The sequence below is a fragment of the Fusarium fujikuroi genome, chromosome FFUJ_chr05 (genome assembly GCF_900079805.1).
Source record: "Fusarium fujikuroi IMI 58289 draft genome, chromosome FFUJ_chr05".
NCBI classification, from domain to species: Eukaryota; Fungi; Ascomycota; class Sordariomycetes; order Hypocreales; family Nectriaceae; genus Fusarium; species Fusarium fujikuroi.
This window is the reverse complement of record NC_036626.1, coordinates 1794-21657: the sequence shown is the minus strand read 5'-3', so window position 1 is coordinate 21657 and position 19864 is coordinate 1794. Positions and strand designations below refer to the sequence as shown.

At 37.8% G+C, this 19864-nt stretch overlaps 5 protein-coding genes; 3 read left to right on the top strand and 2 right to left on the bottom strand.

Annotated features, from left to right (window-relative positions):
• Positions 1-344: 344 nt before the first annotated feature.
• On the top strand, positions 345-1919 carry FFUJ_06705 (uncharacterized protein; the record flags this gene model as incomplete). XM_023576874.1 has 3 exons in its annotated part: positions 345-413; positions 472-638; positions 686-1919. The coding sequence occupies 3 exons, from the start codon at positions 345-347 to the stop codon at positions 1917-1919; spliced, it is 1470 nt and encodes a 489-aa protein (XP_023430035.1).
• Positions 1920-3231: 1312 nt separating this feature from the next.
• Positions 3232-4802, top strand: FFUJ_06704 (related to allantoate permease; the record flags this gene model as incomplete). XM_023576873.1 has 2 exons in its annotated part: positions 3232-3369; positions 3429-4802. The coding sequence occupies 2 exons, from the start codon at positions 3232-3234 to the stop codon at positions 4800-4802; spliced, it is 1512 nt and encodes a 503-aa protein (XP_023430034.1).
• Positions 4803-4969: 167 nt separating this feature from the next.
• Positions 4970-6547, bottom strand: FFUJ_06703 (uncharacterized protein; the record flags this gene model as incomplete). Its single annotated transcript, XM_023576871.1, has 1 exon — positions 4970-6547. One exon carries the CDS (start codon positions 6545-6547, stop codon positions 4970-4972), a length of 1578 nt encoding a protein of 525 aa, XP_023430033.1.
• A 925-nt stretch (positions 6548-7472) lies between these two features.
• Positions 7473-8210, top strand: FFUJ_06702 (PAD1-Phenylacrylic acid decarboxylase; the record flags this gene model as incomplete). Its single annotated transcript, XM_023576870.1, has 1 exon — positions 7473-8210. One exon carries the CDS (start codon positions 7473-7475, stop codon positions 8208-8210), a length of 738 nt encoding a protein of 245 aa, XP_023430032.1.
• An 8932-nt stretch (positions 8211-17142) lies between these two features.
• On the bottom strand, positions 17143-17982 carry FFUJ_06701 (uncharacterized protein; the record flags this gene model as incomplete). The annotated part of the gene is made up of 1 exon (XM_023576869.1): positions 17143-17982. One exon carries the CDS (start codon positions 17980-17982, stop codon positions 17143-17145), a length of 840 nt encoding a protein of 279 aa, XP_023430031.1.
• Between the last annotated feature and the right edge of the window lie 1882 nt (positions 17983-19864).

Here is a 19864-nt window from a genome sequence, read left to right as displayed (position 1 = left end):
GTAAATCACCTCAGATAGGACAAGAGTCTCATCACTTAAAGCAGTCTAATTCTTCGACGACGAAAGAGTGCCTTGTGAAAAGCCTGACAAGATGCCTAAGTCGCGTGTTTACCCTACATCATCAAGCCGCAGTGAGGAATGGTTCCGCTTTGGCTAATCATATGCCCCAGTCCGGAAGCGAACAGCTGGGCTAACCAAATACAGCTGCCAAGCAAATCAGATCGACGCACAGCCTCAGATTGTTCTATATATAAACCAAAGGCGGAGCATGTTAATGTCATTGATTTCCCAGTCCAAAGTCTGTACGTGTACCTTCACATAATAAAATAAATTTGCCCATAGCCATGCCGTTTTCCACCGTCTACGAAGATCCTTGCGCGAGGACCCCGACTGATTTAAGCCACGCTGCTGTTGTGAGCTAACAAACTGTTATTTGGTGCAATGGATCGAAAACTCATTCCTTGTCTATAGCAACACCTTGAACTGATCGAGACCTTTCTGAAGCTCCTTCAGTACCTCAACGATGCAGATGGCAGCATAAGTGACGAAACATTGGCATATTCAGAATGGCGTTATGCTATGTATCTTCGTTTCATCGACATACGAGGCTTCTGCCCAAATGATCACCCGCCTCCATGGTAGGCTCTGTGTCTTTGTCATTCGATCGTCTGATTGATAATAATAGGGATGTCGCACTTATTATGTATCTGCACATGCTGTCACCCTCGCGCTTTCATCACTATATCTACGACAACCGTAACCGCAACTTCAGTGGCATCTTTGGCTTGGAGCATCGGCATTTCCCTATGACCAAATTATTGGCAGGCGAATGGTGTCCTAGACGAACAAAGAAGGCCTGGGATGAGTGTACTAAGATGAGCTGGTCTGGCTCCGAGTGCCGCGGCTCCAACCTGCCATATCAGCTATGGCCGTCTGCACCATGGAAGCCGAAAAGACTCTCCATTCTGGGAGGGAAAGCTAATCGACCACCATGTCATGATAGAAAATGGATCACACCAACTGATAAAAAGCTTGAAGACATCCCGAAGGACCAACAAGGAAAAGTGATTCTGATGCATCAATGGGATCGCTGCCGCACAAGTGTACCGGAGCAAGGCTACAAGGTCTGGGACCTCCAGTCATACGCAGCGATGCGAACTTGTAGGGTAGAAGAAAGATGTAGAAGTCAAAGCCAGCATGAGCATTTCAACGAAACATGCACGCTGAAGCCATGGCCATCTTTACAAGACCTCCGAGCAGACCTCGAGCAACAAGTGTCTTTCTGGAAGCTTATACTTCGAGTCAAGAACTCGGTACCTGGGTTTATCGACAGTCTGAGGGATTCGGTAGTTGACTACGAAAACTTCCTTGGCCTCCTAGGTAGTATACTTCCAAAGAGTGAGAGTGATGGCTCATACAAGTCAAAGCTAGACCCAAAGACAGCAAGAGCTCCTCATCACCCAAGTTCACGACCCTCTCGAATAATACCTCCAACGCTCGAGATTGATCTTCTATGGCAGACTCATCGTTTATTCCCAGCGAGTTACTGGGTTTGGTCGGCTGAGAAGGCAGACTGGGTCCTTGATAGAGAACGCACAGCGAATACCCAAGCGGCAAGTACACTACTCCAACATACAAGGCAGCTTTGGAAATCGAAGTATACCTCAGAGTTGGAAAGGGGGGTATCAGTGGAGGAGACATTGACGGAGTACGTGCCTGATACAGTGAAGCATGCAGCTGCCAAAGTGGAGAGGACTGATCTAAGAACTCTGTTATTGGGTCGCGATGCATGGAGACAAAGAAGGGTTATTAGAAGGGGTCGAGAGGACGATATATCTGGTGGAGGAGCGGGCGATTATGGAGGGTCTGGGGGTTGTGATGGAGGAGGTGGTGGTGATGGTGGCGGAGGCGGCGAATAGGTAACGATAAAACTGCCAATGTCCCAAGATTGTCAAAGAGGGAATTGGAATGAACTTGGACTGATAGAATCGACTACAGATGGCGTGAGGGGGCAAAGGATATAAGGGAAGTAGGAGCAGAGCTGCAGAAGTGGGAAACAATAGAAGAGAAAGGAAAAGAAAAGCTGGTTGAGGGTTTTTGTGGAGTGTGACCCTTTGAGACCACATCCCAAAGGTAAGGCCAGTCGGCAGAAAGCCGTGGTGCATCGCATCTTCGCGATACATGCTGGTGGCAAATGATGCCGCCTACATGACCTTGCAATTATGAGGCGAGGATCTACTGCTTACGCTCTGATGAGAGCAGGTCTGTACAATCTGGACTTTATTGACCTGCCTAATGGCGACTAGGGATTCCTTCTGCCCACTTCACGTCATTCCTATGGATCATTGCCGTATCATCGCAGAGCTCAATTGACGCCCGTTATATGACACTAGGATGGTCTAGAAAGACTTGGCATTGAGGGAATTACTAGCATCTCCAGCTGAGGAGATCATAGTCCGCCAATATTAGAGGCTCCGTATTGCAAAATGGCGCATGGGAATGGGGCTTGTTGGGGTAGCAAGACATCATTTGGAGTCCACAAAGGTCGAGACGAAAACCCCGCACTTCTCCGCTTGAGCTTAATTCAAGGTTATTACAGAACCAAAACCTTATCTCTGGTGCACGGCTGTTTACTTGACGCAGTGACCAAATGAAGAATTGTTATTCGTTACCGAAGGTCCCGGATAACCTTTCTAGAGCTAGACTAATGGTTCTAGCGTATTGCTGCGGCCGTTGTCTCCCTGCGACTCGGGCGTTCCATCGAAGCTCGGAACTCCAAGGTCTCCAATGGGATTGACAACAGTCTACTGGTACTTCAGTATGACATTTATCTTCACAATGGCGTACGGGAAAACACGGAACTCAAAGTCCACTGTTTCGTGTCCTCGTAAGTGGGTTGACAGCCTAAACCTTAACCTCGTGGGCAGCATCCAGCTTCGTAGAAGTCTATTGCCCCGTGGGGTAGAAAGGTGGAGGAATGATGGAACCTTGCATGAACCGGGCCACCATGAAGACCATGGAGGTCCAGACGGATGCAATACTGGAGACCGACCATCGGTGTTATAAGTGCGACTAAGCTGACCGAAAAGTACAGATAAAAACGTCCCTGCACAACTTGCTGGAGATTCTTTCGCCCTAGCTACCTCCCTACCTATCTCAGAGGCAGTGGTATCACCTTTCAGTCACAAGCTCCTTCAATATCTAGTCCAGGACAAGTCAATTACAATCGTCATGGCCGATATTGAGAAGCCGTTCCCCGTTGAGACTGAAAAGGTCGACAACACGACCATCGAATACGAGCGAGCCCAGCTTTTGGCTCATCTACCAGACCCCGATGCCGGAAAGACGGTGGAAGAGCGTCAAGCTATTGTAAGTATATCAACAGCGCACCGATACTAAGGAACGACTAAGCTAATGGATCAAAATAGGAAAAGAAGCTGATGTGGAAGGTTGATCTGGCCCTGATCCCATGGCTATCCTTTCTATATCTCCTATCCTTCCTCGACCGTACCAATATCGGAAATGCTCGCCTAGCTGGTCTTGAAATTGATCTTGGGATGGTTAAAGGGGACTACAATAATGCATTGACGATCTTCTTCGTCTCGTATGCTGTCGTCGAACCTGCAACAAATGCCCTGCTTAAGAAGATCACGCCTCGATTATTCTTTACCCTTATCATTCTGACTTGGGGACTCATAATGACTCTTATGGGGCTTGTTACCAACGTCAAGGGCCTGCTAGCTGCTCGCTTCTTCCTTGGTATGGCAGAAGCCGGACTTTTCCCTGGAGTCAACTATTATCTCTCTTGTTGGTATAAGAGCTCTGAAATCGGCATCCGGTCTTCTATATTTTTCTCAGCAGCTGCACTAGCGGGCTCCTTCGGCGGCTTGCTCGCAGCAGTCATTGCAAAAATGGATGGAATCGGTGGGAAACCTGGTTGGGCTTGGATCTTCATATTGGAGGGCCTTGCCACTGTTGTAGCCGGATTGGCGTGCTGGTGGCTCGTCTTTGATTGGCCAGCAACGGCAAGCTTCCTCAGTCCTGATGACCAGATCCGAATCCAACGTCGCTTAATTATGGACCGGCAAGGTCGAACGGCGGAGGATTTCGATAAGAGACATATGTTTGCTGCCCTCAAGGACTGGAAAACATATGGGTATATGCTTATCTATATGGGCTGTCTTACGCCTCTATATGCCTTCTCCCTGTTTCTCCCGACTATCATTGCCGGCATGGGGCATGCAGGTACCAAGGCCCAGCTTCTCTCTGTGCCCCCCTATGCAGTTGCAGCGGCTCTCACTATTTGTGTGGGATTTTACGGCGACAGGACCCGGCACCGAGGTTACTGCAACATAGCCATTGTTCTGCTCGGCATTGCCGGTTTTGCTATGCTTATAGCGACGTCCAACCCGACAGTGCAATATGTGGGTGTATTCCTCGGTGCAGCAGGCATTTACCCTACTGTGCCCAACACTCTCTCCTGGTTGAACAATAATACTGAGGGGTCGCTGAAGCGTGCCTTTGTGCTGGGAGTAGTGGTTGGCTGGGGCAATTTAAATGGCGTGGTATCATCAAACATCTACCTGCTTCGTGAAAAGCCCCGATACTACACGGGACATGGGGTTGTCTTTGGCTATCTGGTGGTTTTCCTACTCGGTGGATCTATCTTGATGCATCTTGGACTTCGCAAGATGAACAGAGATCGCAGCCTTGGCAAGATGGATGCCAAATGGGACAGTTTGTCAGATGAACAAAAGTGGGTTCAAGGTGACCTGCGACCTGACTTTAAGTACACGCTATAAACTTAACAGTATTATGTAGTTGATATAGACTTATTTTAACTTTAGGACCCGATTGTAAAGAACGAGCTGATGACTCGTTGCGTTGGAGCTGAGTGGTCTTTGATGCCATCACAAAGGAATGACGATCAATGGTGGGTTTTGGTAGAACAGTTCGTATAATTTAGTCATTATATACCAAAATCCTGACGTCTACTCAAGACTCTCTTTTTGATATCTTCAGGATATCCGTTCTCAAAATCACAAGTCACCCAGCCTTGCTTCCCTTCATACTCTTCCGGTAACAAACAATTGGCCACGACCTTTCCTCCTGTGAGCTTTGTCCCAGGTCCGTGCGACATATACGGCACAAGCGGGTAAGCAGGGACATCCTCAAAATGGAACTCATCCATCGTTGGTCTACATCTCGTTGCAAAAGCCCAAGTGACATCATGCATGTCGAAAGGGTTGATATCCTCTCCGACTACTAGCAAACGGTGGATTTGCATGCCGCACTTGTTGTGGAACACGAGATCTCCAATCTTGGTGCACAAGTCTTTGGCGTTTGTCTTCATTTCGGCGAGCTTCTTGCGGTCGACTTGTACAGCCGCCCAAATGACCTGTGTCTCGAACAAGGCAAAGACTTGAGTCACTGGCAAACCGTGCTGTTGAAGCAAGTGGCGAATTTCAGCAGAGGCAAGTGTTCCAATCATGGTATGTGTCTCATCTGGGCCAAGGTTCGCGCGTCCAGGTACACAAACTGGTAGAATTGGGTTGTTACGATAGGTGATGGCTTTGACAGTATACAGAGGTTGCTGAGAGTTCTCATCAAGAAAGCTGTAGCCATGCATCTCGCCGAAAGGGCCCTCTTTGGCAGTATCTGTGATAGAAATCGTGCCTTCTAGGACAATTTCGCTTGTAGCTGGGACGTACATGTTGTTGGTTTCACACTTGACTAGCTCTAATGGTGATCCGCAAAGTGCGCCGACGTATTCGGACTCTGAGACACCAGAACGTAGGGACATACTAGCTGCCATGGTAGCGATCGGAGGAGCACCCAGGGCGATGGCATACGGAACATCGTTGCCGGTCTTTTTCCACTCTTCAAATATCCTAGCTATATGCTGTGGCTTCATGATAAGACCCACCATTCGCGTCTTATCATAAACCATTGCCCTTGCGATAGACCAGTTTGTCCATGGCTCTGTTGGATGTGGTATGATGTTGATCCCCAATGTCTGGATGTAGTTCCCTCCATCGGCCTTGTTCAGAAGAGGAGCGGGCAGCTTGGTGAGATCAACATCGCCGCCCATAATGATGTTTTCTTTGCACGGCCCAGTGGATACATGAACTGGAGGCAGCGGCCGTTCTCTTTTTGCCGATAGCATCTTGTCAATGACATCTGTCACACCAGCATCTTTTGGAAGAGCAAGGTGCTCTGCCAGACGTCGGTAAGGATACTTTGAGTCACTGGAGAAGCCAGCTGGTGCACCCAGGATGCGAAACAGGCCGTCCTTTTCCCCCTTCACATTGTGGAACAACGGTGTCTTGGTGCGCTGTTCATATGCCAGACGGATGGCAGCTGCAACTTCAAGCTTGGGATCAACTTCAGAAGTGATATCGGTCAAGTCATTGTTCTCTCGCAAAGTGTCAACAAAGGCTCGAAAGTCGAGGTGCGCTGGGGAAGAACTGTTGCCCCCAGATAGCGACCGACGCAATCCACGGCTCGCGAGGAGCCTGTTTCTCAAGGTAGGATGAAGCTGCTGCATGATCTTGATCGAGGATTAAACGGGTTCCAGTTTGAGATACGATGCTCCCGTAAGGCACATCGTTTCGTTGGCTACTCGCGGGTTTTAAGCGGGTGAAGCACTTATCGGCCGCCTCGTCACGGATCTGGCAATATGGTGTAGTCAGCTTTAGCAAGCATGTTATTAAGCACTACTGCAACGATCTGTTATCTTTAAGCAAGCCACAATGTGATAAGTCTGATCTTGATCGTGAAGCCGTCCCGATTACCCGAAATCACAGCATAGCAGACGTCTAATCACTTCATTGCTCTTAGCCCTCCATACTGCTCGGACTTCGTCTCAAGCCATATCAGCCTGGTGGGGTTACAATTAAAGCATCGAAACTGTCTGTAAAGCACATTTCAGGTGATTCATTAGGCACTTTGAAATGTTGATCCCTCGTAGCCTGTGGACTTGGATCAACAGAGAACTTAGAAGTCAATTGTTAGCAAGATGTCCGAAAGGCAATGTTGAATTATTCTAGCCGACAAAACCTGTTGTCCCTCAAGAATGGAGATTCAAAATAGAGAATACCGATGCCGATTTCGTATAAAAGCAGGACTGTGAGATGTGGCGTTCGCCTTGAGCCTTGTAAATCTTGGAATGATGCAAGATCCGCACACCATTCTATTATAGTGCTTACACCGTTGCACGCTGCAATCAAGTAACTATCAGAGTAATGAATGGCCGGTTTGTAATCTCTGACTAAACTGCATCTAAGGGCTTACTGTATTTTTCTCTTTAAGCTGATCGGCTCTGTTACCCGTACAAGGATTGCAGCTTTTGGATGCGTGTACAGGATGCCAAGTAATCCGACTTGCGATTTATGCCGGCTCGAACAAACTACTAAACTCCTCATCACATCACCAACTTCTCAAGGCCTTCAGTCAAGTTCCATTCTGCTAAGATGCGCAGTCTTATTCGCCCCTTAAGCCGTTTCAATAGACATGATTTCCTAAGCCTTTCACTGGCTCATCACTTACCAGTTCAAGTGCGCTCCCAATCATCCTTCGCCAGGCACAATGGCCGTCGGAAACGCATCGTTGTCGCTGTTACAGGAGCGACTGGTTCTCCCTTGGCAGCTGCTCTCCTCAAACGTCTTCGGGAACTCGAGGTTGAGACGCATCTCATCATGTCAAAATGGGGAGGGGCAACACTCAAATACGAACTTGAAGCTCCAAATAACACAGCTTTGTACCTTGAGTCTCTTGCTTGTGTCACGCACTCATCGCTAGATGTCTCAGCCTCACTATCATCTGGCTCCTTTCGCACGGATGGCATGATTGTAGTTCCATGCAGTATGAAGACATTAGCAGGCATACGAATGGGCTACGATAATGACCTCATTGTACGAGCGGCAAGTGTGACATTGAAGGAGAGAAGGAGGCTTGTTCTAGTGGCCAGAGAAACGCCATTAACGAGCATTTACTTGGAGAACATGCTTGAAGTAACCAAGACCGGAGCTGTGGTGTTCCCGCCAGTGATGGCTTTTTACACAAGACCGAGTTCTATCGATGACATGGTACAGCAAAGTATCATGAGAATGATTGACCTGCTCGATCTCGAAGTTATAGATGAGGATGTGCAGAATGAAGCCCGTTGGTCAGGATTTAACTGGGCAGCAAAGGAAAAGCAAAGTACCTAGTGCAGGAACACAGGCCACCCCTTATTATATAGGTCTGTAATGTAGTTTGGGGTAATGACTAAAGTAAAATTTATTTTACTTAGTATATATAAGTCTTATAATAAATGCCTGTTTTATAACTATTAGTGAAATTTCTTTATTAAAGAAATTATTTTAAAACACTTCTAGACTAGTATTAGCTATAAGATTAAAGAAGTAATTATTTAATAATATAAAAGTGTTTAAGGAAATACTTTATTTTTATAATAATTTAGTAATAATATCTATTAGACCTTATTAAATATTTTTATAATAATTTAATAATACTATTTATTAAACTTTATTAAATATTTTAATTAAAACTTTAAATATATTAATAAATATAGAAAATAAATATTATTAAGAAAATTATTTATAAAGAATGAAAAAAAGAAATATAAACTTAATTTTAAAAATATTTTACTTCTTAAATAGAGAAAGTACTACTAAAGCTGCCATTTTAGACAGAAAGTATTACTATTTTAAAAGGCATAGGCAATACAGAAAGTCTAATAATAGAAGGTTACAGGCCAGGTATTATATACTTAGCCAGCCTGCCTCTATATAGATAACCTGCCTATACCTTATATTAATATAGTAGGGCTATAAAGATACCTCTAAATAGATATCTAGCTAAAAGTATAGGTTTCTATCTCTTCTATTTAGCCCTTATTATTAATTAATATTTTAATTTTAGCCTTAATATTTATCTATTTTCTATTTCTTATTACTATTTATAATAAGCCTAATACCCTTATTAATACCTAAAATAGGCATACTTAAGCTTTTATAGCCTTTTTAATCTATAAATAGCAGTACTATCTTAACTTTTAATAGCCTTCCCTTTCTTTCTTATTTATAACTACTTAAGCCAGCTTTAAGTTAATTATTTATACCTTATCTTCTTTAATTAAATATCTATTAATATAATAATTATATTTTAATTTATTATTATAGGCAGTTAATATAAAAATAGTATTACCTTTCTTTAAAGTTTTACTATTTAGGAAAACTAAAAGTAAGCTATAAAATAAAAGTTAATACTTTTAATTAAGAAGTATATTATATATTAAGTACAGTTAATTAATATCTTTTTTATTAAATTAAAATACTTTAATAAAACTAAAATTAATATTAATAATATATTTTAAAAAATAGATATAATATATAAAGCTATATTATTACTATTCTCTTTTTATATTTATTTTTCTTTAGGTATTATAGTAAACTAAAAGTAAGTAATTAAAGGGTAATAATTTAAAATCTTAATTACTAAATAGTATAAAATTTTATTTTCTATATATATAAATAATATAAAATTATATTATAGGGTAATATTAAGAAGTATATTTAATAATTTTAATAGCTTTATATAATTATTAATAAATATTACTTAAACTAAAATAATACTAAAAAGATATATAAGGTATATTATAGCTTATTTATTTAAAGAGAAAGTTAACTTTATATTAATTTATAGTTAGTACTATTATTATGTTTATATCTCTTACTTTAGCTATTATATACTAAATATTAGTAATAAGTTAATACTTAATATTAATAACCTATATATCTTTTTAATATTTAATATAGCCTTTAATATATCTATCTTTTTTAGTAAATATTATTATATTAATTTAGCTAGTTATTACTAGCTTTTATACTATATTAATATATAGCCCATTAAGCTAATAAATAGTAAATAAAAGAAGCTAAAAGATAGGTTTTTAAAAGAACTCTTTAGCTATAAGGTTACCTAGCCTTAGCCTTTAGGTAATAATAAAGTTATAGTATTACTATTTAATAAAAATATAAAGCTAATTAAAAGCCTTTTTATATAGAAAACTGCTAAATATAATTGCCTTAAGGCTCTTTACTATAAAGATATTTAAATAATAATTATATAATACTTTATTATTAAATAGTATATTTTAGCTATAGCTATTAAGTTTATTTATTATAAAGAAGCTAATAATAAGTTAAGGCTATAAGTAGTTTTTAAAATATAATATATTTATATTAATATATTAATAATCTTTTTATAAAACTATCTTTTTCTTTATTTTTATTAAAAAGCTTATCTTTTATACTATTTCTATAATTATTACTCTTACTCTATATAATAATACCTTTAATATATTAAATATAATAACTATATCTATTATATTTAAAGTAAAGCCTTTATCCTTTAAGGATTCTATTTTACTTTACTAAAAGGTCTTAAAAATAAAAACTTTAGTCTTTTATTAATATTATAGCATAACCCTATTTAAAGATAAGGCTATACTATACTTTAAGCTTTAAGATAACTTAAGTAAATAAAGTTTTAACTCTAGATATAAAAAGCTATAAATACTTAAATTTGCCTAAAGAGATACTAGTAATACTATTAATAATTTATTTTTCTATATTTATTACTATTTATATAAATAAAAATACTATTTAATTTAACTTATTCCTTTTAAGAGATATATTAAATTTAATATATAATTAAATAATACATTATAACCCTTTATTTAGGATATTTTACTATACTTACCTTAATAAGATTGCTAACTTTAATCTTTAAAATGCATTTTTAAAGAAAGAGAAGTAGAATTAATTATTCTAGCTATTTACCTATATAAGTCTTATATATAATTCTTAAGCTACTATAAATATAGTCCTTAAGGAGGTATAAATAAATCTCCTATTTAATTTAAAGATTATTAAGCTTAAAAAGAAATATATTAAACTTAAGTAAAGTAACTATTAAATTAATAGCTACCTAAATAAGGATAAAATCTAAAAACTTATTAAAAAAATTTATAAAAGGTATATAACCTTAATTTCTAGAAGTGCTAGAAGTTAGGTTAGCTTTAGGTTATAGTACTAAAAAAGGATTTAAAAGTAGGCTAATAAAGCTAAAATATATAGCTCTAAATATTTATATAAAGTAAATAAGTAAAACTAAAAGGTTATATTACTTAAAAGAGGTAGCCTATAATTTTTAACCCTAAAGTATAAATTAATATTTATTAAATTAAGTATTTAAGTAAATATATTATATTATTAATATAATAATACCTTTATACCTTAAAGTATAAAAACTCAAGTTATTAATTTATAATTAAAGTAGTCTATATAATCTTTTTTATTATATACTATAATATCCTTTTAAAATATATTATATAATATAACTATAAGACTGTAATAAAATGCTTTCTTTTAAGGAATATAGTAAACTTTACTTCTTTATAAAGTATAATATAATAAAAATAAGCTATATATATTATAGTATTACTATTAGTAATTATTTATATTATTATTAAAACTAATATTCTCTATATAAAGATAATTAAAATAATAAGAGTTAATACTATTTATATATACTTTTATTAAGTAAATAGAAAAAGTAAATTTATTTATAGATTTTTAAATCCCCAGTTTAAACCAGTGCTTCTTTACTAATATCACTTTAACTGCTCTCAGATATAAGGTCGATTAGTTATATACCTAGGCATATATATTCAATTAATAAAGCTAGTTATTATTAACTTCAGGTCAATTTAACTTTCGCCAACTAACTTACATAAAAGTCAACCTAATTCCTTTAAACCTTTATAGAACCCTGCCATTACCCTACATTTATCCCAGAACTCTATTTATAGATATATATCTTAGCTTTACTTTTATAGTCTTAGACTATAACCGGCCTGTTAACCTCTATATAAGCAGGAGGAAGCTAAGTATACATTTGGCCTTAATAATTACATTTTATAGTTACTCTTTATAGGCAGTTAAGTTACCTAAAAAGGCAGTTAGGAAGGTAATCTAGTTAGTTATTAAGGTCCTGCCTTACCTTATAGCTTCTTCTAGGTCCCTTAGTTATAATAGCTCTTTAGCTAGCCAGTTTAGAGATATTATATAAAATAGGATATCTAAATCTATATAACTAATTATATTAATTAAGGTATAGTTAAAAATAGCTATCTTAATTAGGCTAAATTAATTCTTTAATAAGAAGTTCTTTTTAATAGCTGCAGCTATTATATAAAGCTTGCAGTATTTATAGCCTATAGCTTCTATTAGCACTAATTTAATTATATTAATAAGGTTATAATTAGTTATATAATAGGCCTAATTAGCCTACAGGCTATTACATAATATTATAACAGTAGCTATAATTAATATTAGTAACTATAACTAATAGTCAGGTTAGGGAACGCACTTTGTGATAGACTTAGCCTAATTGAAAAGGTCAATCTAAGATCTTTTAGGTAGGGTAAAGGAAGAAGGCTAATATAGCTATTAAGAGGCAGTATTAATACTGCTTAATTAAGGCAGCAATTGCGCCATTAGGGTAGATAAACCTTATACAATTTTAACCTTTAAGATACAGGCCTACTATAGGGGCCTTATTATTTAAGTCTTTATATATAAAGTTAGAAGCTTAATAGCCTTATAAGGCTAATAGTAAGGGAAAAAAACAAATAGATTTTTAAATAATAAAAAGATATCTTTATTAAAACTAATCTTTAAATTTAGCCTACTTTATATATTATTAATAATATTGTATTTTATATATTAATTATATATATAAAATAAAGAGATATATTAAATAAATATATATAGCTAATTTTTATAGTAATTACAGATATGCTGCTACTGCCTCTAGTTTAGCAGCACTACCTAAATAGGTAAGATATATATACTGTATACCTACCTAACTGTATATTATATAACTTCTTATATATAAGATATAAATAATCTCTAACCCTGTAAATATATATCTTTAACCTTTACTTCTTTCTATACTTTACCTATTTATATTTACTATTCTCTCTCTCTTATAAGTATTGCTGCCTTTAGCCTAGCTTCCTGTATCTATCCTTCTATATTATCTTATTGATTTAAAATAAAGTTCTCTCACTAGAGGGAATAACTAACCCTAACCCTACTTATATTACCCTTAATGCCAGATTGCAGAAGGAATAAGATATTTTCTAATATTTTTCTTTTATTCTATCCTTTAATATTATTACTTACTTTACTTTATATCTTATATAGCTTTCTTTACTGCCTTCTTCTTTTAGAATTTAATAATACTAACAGTCTAAAGAGTATTCTCTAGATTAAATTGCCTTATAAAGGTATAATACTTCTTAAGTAGTAGTAGAGTATCTTATGGCAATATTTTCCTATATAAGGCCTCTAGTTAATGCCTATTTAATAACAGAAATGCTGCAGTGGCCTGTTAATCTTCCCTGCTGTATAATATAATAGAGGATGGTACTATCTAGAACTTGCCTTTTAAGCTAGGTATAGGTGGCTTAAGAGGCCTCTGGTATAAAATTGCTTCCTGATTAGTTCCTTTAGCAGGTAGAGCAGGTAAAGTATTTAATTACAGGTTACTTAATAGGCCTTAAGTTATTAACCCCCTATTTAGGGGTTATTAAGACTATCTGCTACTTAGGCAGAAGTTCTTTAATTACTTTTTATTAGTCTTTAGCTTACCTATTTCTATATAGATTAAAATAGCTTAGCTATTTTAAAAATAGGGTAAGTTAGTATACTAAAAGGGATAATTAGGTAAGAAGGAGGAGGAGAGGAGAAGAGGGGCAGGTATATTACAGTAAGCTATTTATATTATATATATATAACCTCTATTAGTCTTACTATTATAGAATTATAAGATATTTATAATGGCATTTTAAGCTCTTTAAATAGCTTAAAAGTTTCCTAACTATAATAATTAATATATATAGGCGTAAAATTAAGCTTTATAATAGTTAAATAGAAAAGCTAATACTGCTAGAAACTCTAATTCCTAATACTATTTAACTAACTAGAGATTATATATTTTTTATATATAGATTAATAGCTATTAAGACCTGCCTTATATGGCATCTTAAGGACTTTACCTTATTAGTAAGTGATGTGGATCCTTAATGATATATAAGAAGATAAGGTAAGGAGGGAATTATCTATTTAGCATAGCTGCATTGGTGTGGCCTGGCAGTAAAATAATTGGCATAATGGAAAGTAGTTACTTTTTGCCTCTATTTAACTTAACCTGGATTTGGAGAAAAGGCAAAATGGCAGTAATATATTAGGCTAAGCTCCTTTAAATAATAGGATTTATATGATTTAGCTGTAAGTATATAAGCTAGATAACTTCTGCCTATTTTAGCTTTACCATCCTGCTAGAGTAACTGCCTTATTGCTTGACTTCTATATATACGGTAACTTAAATATGATTTTAATATCCTCTGGTGCTAAGTAGTAGATACTGCTGTAGAGCTTTACTTCTCTTGATTCTTAAGTAGTTGCTATATCTCTAAGCAATAAAGAGGCAGTCTTATTGGCTGATAGGAAATTTAAAGGCAATGCTATTTAGATTTCTTCTAATAATAATTCTAATATAGAAGATAAAAGTAATAATAAAAGTTAAGATCTTATTAACTTATAATTATATATAACACCTATAACCAGTATTGCAAACTATTTAGGTAGGTTTTTTAACACTATTATCCTTTCTGGCATAAGCCTTAATACCCTATTTATAAGTAGTATAAATACTAAATATAATTTAACTAAATTAAAGGTAGCTATTAATGTAAATATTATGCCAGCAGTATCTCTAGCTTTAGGAGAGGATAATTAATATTAGATATATAATTTATATATAGGTCCCCTTGCTAATTTTAAATTAAATTAATAATCTTCTTATTAAATAAATTATATATTTACTAGAGATGCAGTAATATATATAAATGCCAGTTTTAATGTCTTACCCCCTAGCCCTAGAAGTTAGTTATATTAAAGTATATTAAATAAAGAATAGCTTATTACTAAAGCCACTAATAAGCTAGATATTATAATAGTTAATTCTCTCTTTAATAAATATTTTAATAATAATGCCTAAAGTACTCCTATATCCCCTTTAATGTATATATACAGTTATATTACTGCAGGCCCTAAAGATATAGGTTATATACTATTACATAATAGTAAAGAGTATATAAGTATATTGCCTAATAATGCCATTTCTAAAGCCTATATTCTATCTCTTATAAAAAGCCTATTACTTAAATTATAATAAAAGTAAGATTATAATTATATTAGTTATAAATCTAGCGATTCTAGGTTTAAGTCTTTAGAGGCTAAATCTAGATTGCTATTTAAAGCCTAACTCTCTTTACTGTCTTTCCTATCTTAGAAGTTATTACCCTAACGCCATTCTTATTATAGATCCTTATATATATATAAAACAGTATAAAATAAGGATAGAGATATAAATACTAAAGGCTCTAGCAGTAAGGATAACCTTAATATTCTAAAATATATATATAATAAGGACTATTGCCCTTTATTAAATTAGAGATATAGTTCTAAAGATAACTCTAATAATAAATAGCATTATTACAAACATTATAAGGCACCTAGATCTCCTTATAGCTTAATTTATAGTACCCCTACCAGTATCTAGAATCCTCACTAAAAGAAGCAATCTATAAGAGCTATTACATACTCATTAAGGGAGCATAATATATCAGCACTCAGCTTATTCAGTCAACCATTATCGCATGCCAGATCTATTCCCCTTAATGCAAGTGCATTTCTTACTTAATTTCAGGAATAACAACTTAAGGATATTTTAATAAAACGCATTATTAAAAATAGCCAGATTACATTTTAATTCCAATTTAAGTAGCCCCTTTACGCAAATTATCCACAGGCTGCCAGTATAAGTCCAGATTCTACCCACTTAGTTACAGTAAAAAAAACAACTAAGCAAGCTCTTATAAGAGAGGCAAAATATTCAGAAGATAAAGATAACTTCCTTATATAACTAAAGGAAGAAAAGCAGCTTAGGTAGGTAGAGATTTATTAGCATTTTACTTAATGCTTTCCTAAATAAGGCAGCTTAGGCCTATAAGTGCACTACTATATAAAGCTTAAAGATCGTAGGAGGGCTTAATATTATAATACTATTCTAGGTAGGGGAAACTTTAAGATAGGTAGGATATAGGTTAAACGAGCTAAGGAGTGCTATAATGCATATAGTTCCTGCATGTTCCTGGCCATATGTATACACAATGTGATTCCCAACGCTAGACAGTTTCCATTTGGTCTAGTAGGCCATAGAAGGCAAGAACGCCGCAGTCCCTTCCCATACAAATTTTATTTAGTCCCTATAACCCTCCGAGATCAAAGTGAAAAGAAAATTAGAAAGAAAGAAATAACGCTGAGCTAGGTTGACTGCTGCTAAGAACCGGAATAGGGCTAATTGTAGCCAAAAAGAAAATTATGCCTGCCTCCACTCCGAGAGAAGTTCATCACCAGTACACGACCTGAACGACAGCCGATAGCGACCGTTGATCCCACCACAGCCGAATTTATCTAGTGGGCGTATGCTGGTCCGATGACCACACACTCTGGAGACCTGCCATGTTCCGCGACGGGCCTAGCAGTAACCAGCTAGCAGGTCTGGATTCTCATAAGGATCACCACCTACAGAACTTAGTACTAGAGGCCGAGATATCCCGACTACGAGTGGAACTTGTTGATTTGGGAAACATTCTTCTGGCGCATAGGAAGTGCTGCGGTTCTCCACAAGCCTGCACGCACTCTCTCTAGCGCTATAAAGCCAACCGCGACCATCACACGTGGAGCGCTCCGAAAGGTGCCAACATAACGATGCGGCGAGGCGACTAGGGAGATAGACGAATCGTGAGACCAGAGCATTCTTTTAGGGCGACTACATACATAGAACGGTTCCTGTGCTCATGCTGGCACGAGTATTCCGTAAGAACAAGAACCTCATGCATATATATGCTAAGATAGATAGATAAATAAAAAAGTTTTAAAAAAATAGCGGGATCATCACTATTCGCTTCCCCGTTCTCACATTTATTCTCCTTACAGTACTTTAATGCCATGCTGCGCCAGGGGAAATAGCCTCGAGCTGCGATTGCTTACTGAGTCCACAAACGTAGCGCTGGGCCTCTGTGGCGAGGTAGTCATGGATAAGCGAGCAGTCGCAATCGTTATGTTGTAAAAGCTTCATCTTGAGCTCTTGGACCTCACGAGTCAGGTTAGCTACGCAGACGGATAGGTCGTGATTGGTTCGTTCCATCTCTTGCTCCTCTGACTGGACTCTTAGCATATATTCTCGCTTCTTAGCTCGGAATTTGCTGGATGCAATACGATTACTTTCTTTTGTATATTGGCTATGTTTCTTGCCCTGTTGGTCCGAGTGCTCAGTACCATGGTGGCCGTGGGTACCGCAAGGTCTGTTTGAATGGCCAGTACCTCCTCCTCCCGTTGCTGTATTGGCTTTACTGTCTCGAGAGGAATCTTGTCTTAAAGATTTGCGAGCTGAACTTTTATTTGAGCAGCGCTTCTGCTTTTGACGCTCCTCTTTTTTAGTCGTTAAGGGCGGAGATAGGATGCCTAACTGGTGGGATGTTTGAGGAAATGGTGTCTGAAAGACTGTGAGTGTAGCCGTGAAGGTGGCGGCAGGATATGGATCACTCAAGCGATCCAGGGAGCTGGTTGGGGAGGTAGGCATGGAATCATTGAACAAGAATTCACTTTGCCTGTAAACGCTCGGCAAAATGCCTCCTTCCGCCGACTGAGGAAGGGCTCGCTGGTCCATTGAATACCATTGCTCCCGAAAAGGATTGGAGGAAATGGATAGTGTATTGAAAGCGTCGACGCCTAGTCTATTTCTTATGGAATCGACTGCCATAGATCCTCCTTCACCCATCATGTAATTGCCTGGTAGGCTGATTAGACATAATAGCTCGCGCAGCGGTGGAATGGGGAGTTACGAGAATCGTACCCCGCCTTTTTAATTCTTTGTTCAAGGATTCAGAATGATCATTGACGAGATTTGTTTATAGTAGCGTCTTTGTTGATTTGGAAACCAATTCAAGGAAGCAATTGAGCTGGACGCGAAATCGTCTGTTCGCTAGCTTGTGAAAGAAACAGATGTAGGTGAAGTTGCCAGGAGTAAATCTTGGCAGACTGCCCATCGTGGAGGGGGCCATAACCCCTCTTGATAATGACCTCACCATTTGCGTCACGGGGCCGGCTTGCATTGTGCAAAATCTCGCTACCGAAATAACAGTAAATCCGATTGCCTAATTCAGGGATTAAACTAGCAGCGACTGCCAAAGGCGTGATGCTATCGCCCTCTCGCCCTGCCTATGCCGCTCCTCGTGACACGCAATTAACGATATCGGCGAAGGTAATGGTGGTGAAGGGGCCGAGGCGGATTCCTAGGGAGCAAGCTGCAATAGCCTTTTGACCTTAGATTCGACTCTCTCAAACCAGCGAGACGCCATCTTGACTATGAAGGGGTCTGAAGTAGTAGTATCAGCGAGGTGGCTTCTCCTAAAATCCATAACTTCCATCAAGGAACGGGCCGCTCGGTCGGGGGCTAATCTTGACGGCCATTTAGCCCCGAAAGTATTCGGGAATCTGAGTGTGGAAGAGTTTTTGCATAGACTATACGGAGATGGAATCTATGCCGGTTTCGTTAGCCAGCGGCCAGCCGAAATAAGCTATTCAGCAATTGCATGCTGCGCCAGGGGAAATAGCCTTGAGGTGCGATTGCTTACCGAGTCCACAAAATGATTTATTCGATTTTACTGGTAGAATTAGTAACCTTCGGGATTGTTCTATTTTTGGCAAAATTGCATGTCTAGCAGTTTAGTAAGTTTTGCAGTCTTAACGGGAAGAGGCCTCGCTTACTGCTGTATTTTGAGGGGGCCCTAGGTGCACGGAGTGCGTGCAGACCTGCGAAGCGCCATAACAATCCTTGTGAGCCACAAGAAGGTAGTTTAGATGGGCTATTTCCTCTTCTAGTCGAGATCGCTCAGCATTAAGTGCCGAGTTTTTTAAGTACTGCCCTCTATAAGAATCCAGTCCTGCTAGCTGGATAGTGTCGCGTCCCTCGTTGGTTATTATGAATGCTTGCTCACTTGATATAGACCGAATATCTATTCACAAAAGATAACTTTGTCTTTGGGCCTGTATATAGATGGGTTTTGGTTGATTTTGTCGGTAGTTAACCTCTTAGTATAATCTCGTAGTCGAAGCGAGGGATGGTGTAAGTTGCGTATTGGAAGGGCTTAGGTATGTAAAACAATGTAAGAAATCTTTCTTGTAACTACCGATAATTGAGAATAGGGAATGGGATTGGGATTAAGAAACAAAGCAGCTACCAAAAGAGGGGCGTTATGATGATTAAAGCTTTGCTTTATAAGGCCATTATAAATAAAATTAGTTCGAAAGATAGAATCTATTGGTTCGTTCTTTCATTATGGGAGAGGGAGGGAGAGAAAGAGAGAATATAGTTAGTTCTTTAACAGTGAAAGCATGTTAAGCCCATATTATAGTGACTGGGTAAGGTATTTTTATTACATCAACTTGGTATTAATATTAATAGGGTCTCAGGTCGAGTTCTCTGTGTGTGGTTTTTTCCTACTCTAAATCAGCCGGCTGGGGTCTTGACCAACTGTGATTGGCTTACAACCAAATCAAGAAAAACAAAGATTACGTCATGGGCTCATCAGTTGGGGCAGATAAAATACATCACTCTGCTTTATCCAATCAATGGCGTAAAAACGTGTGCAAAAGATCAC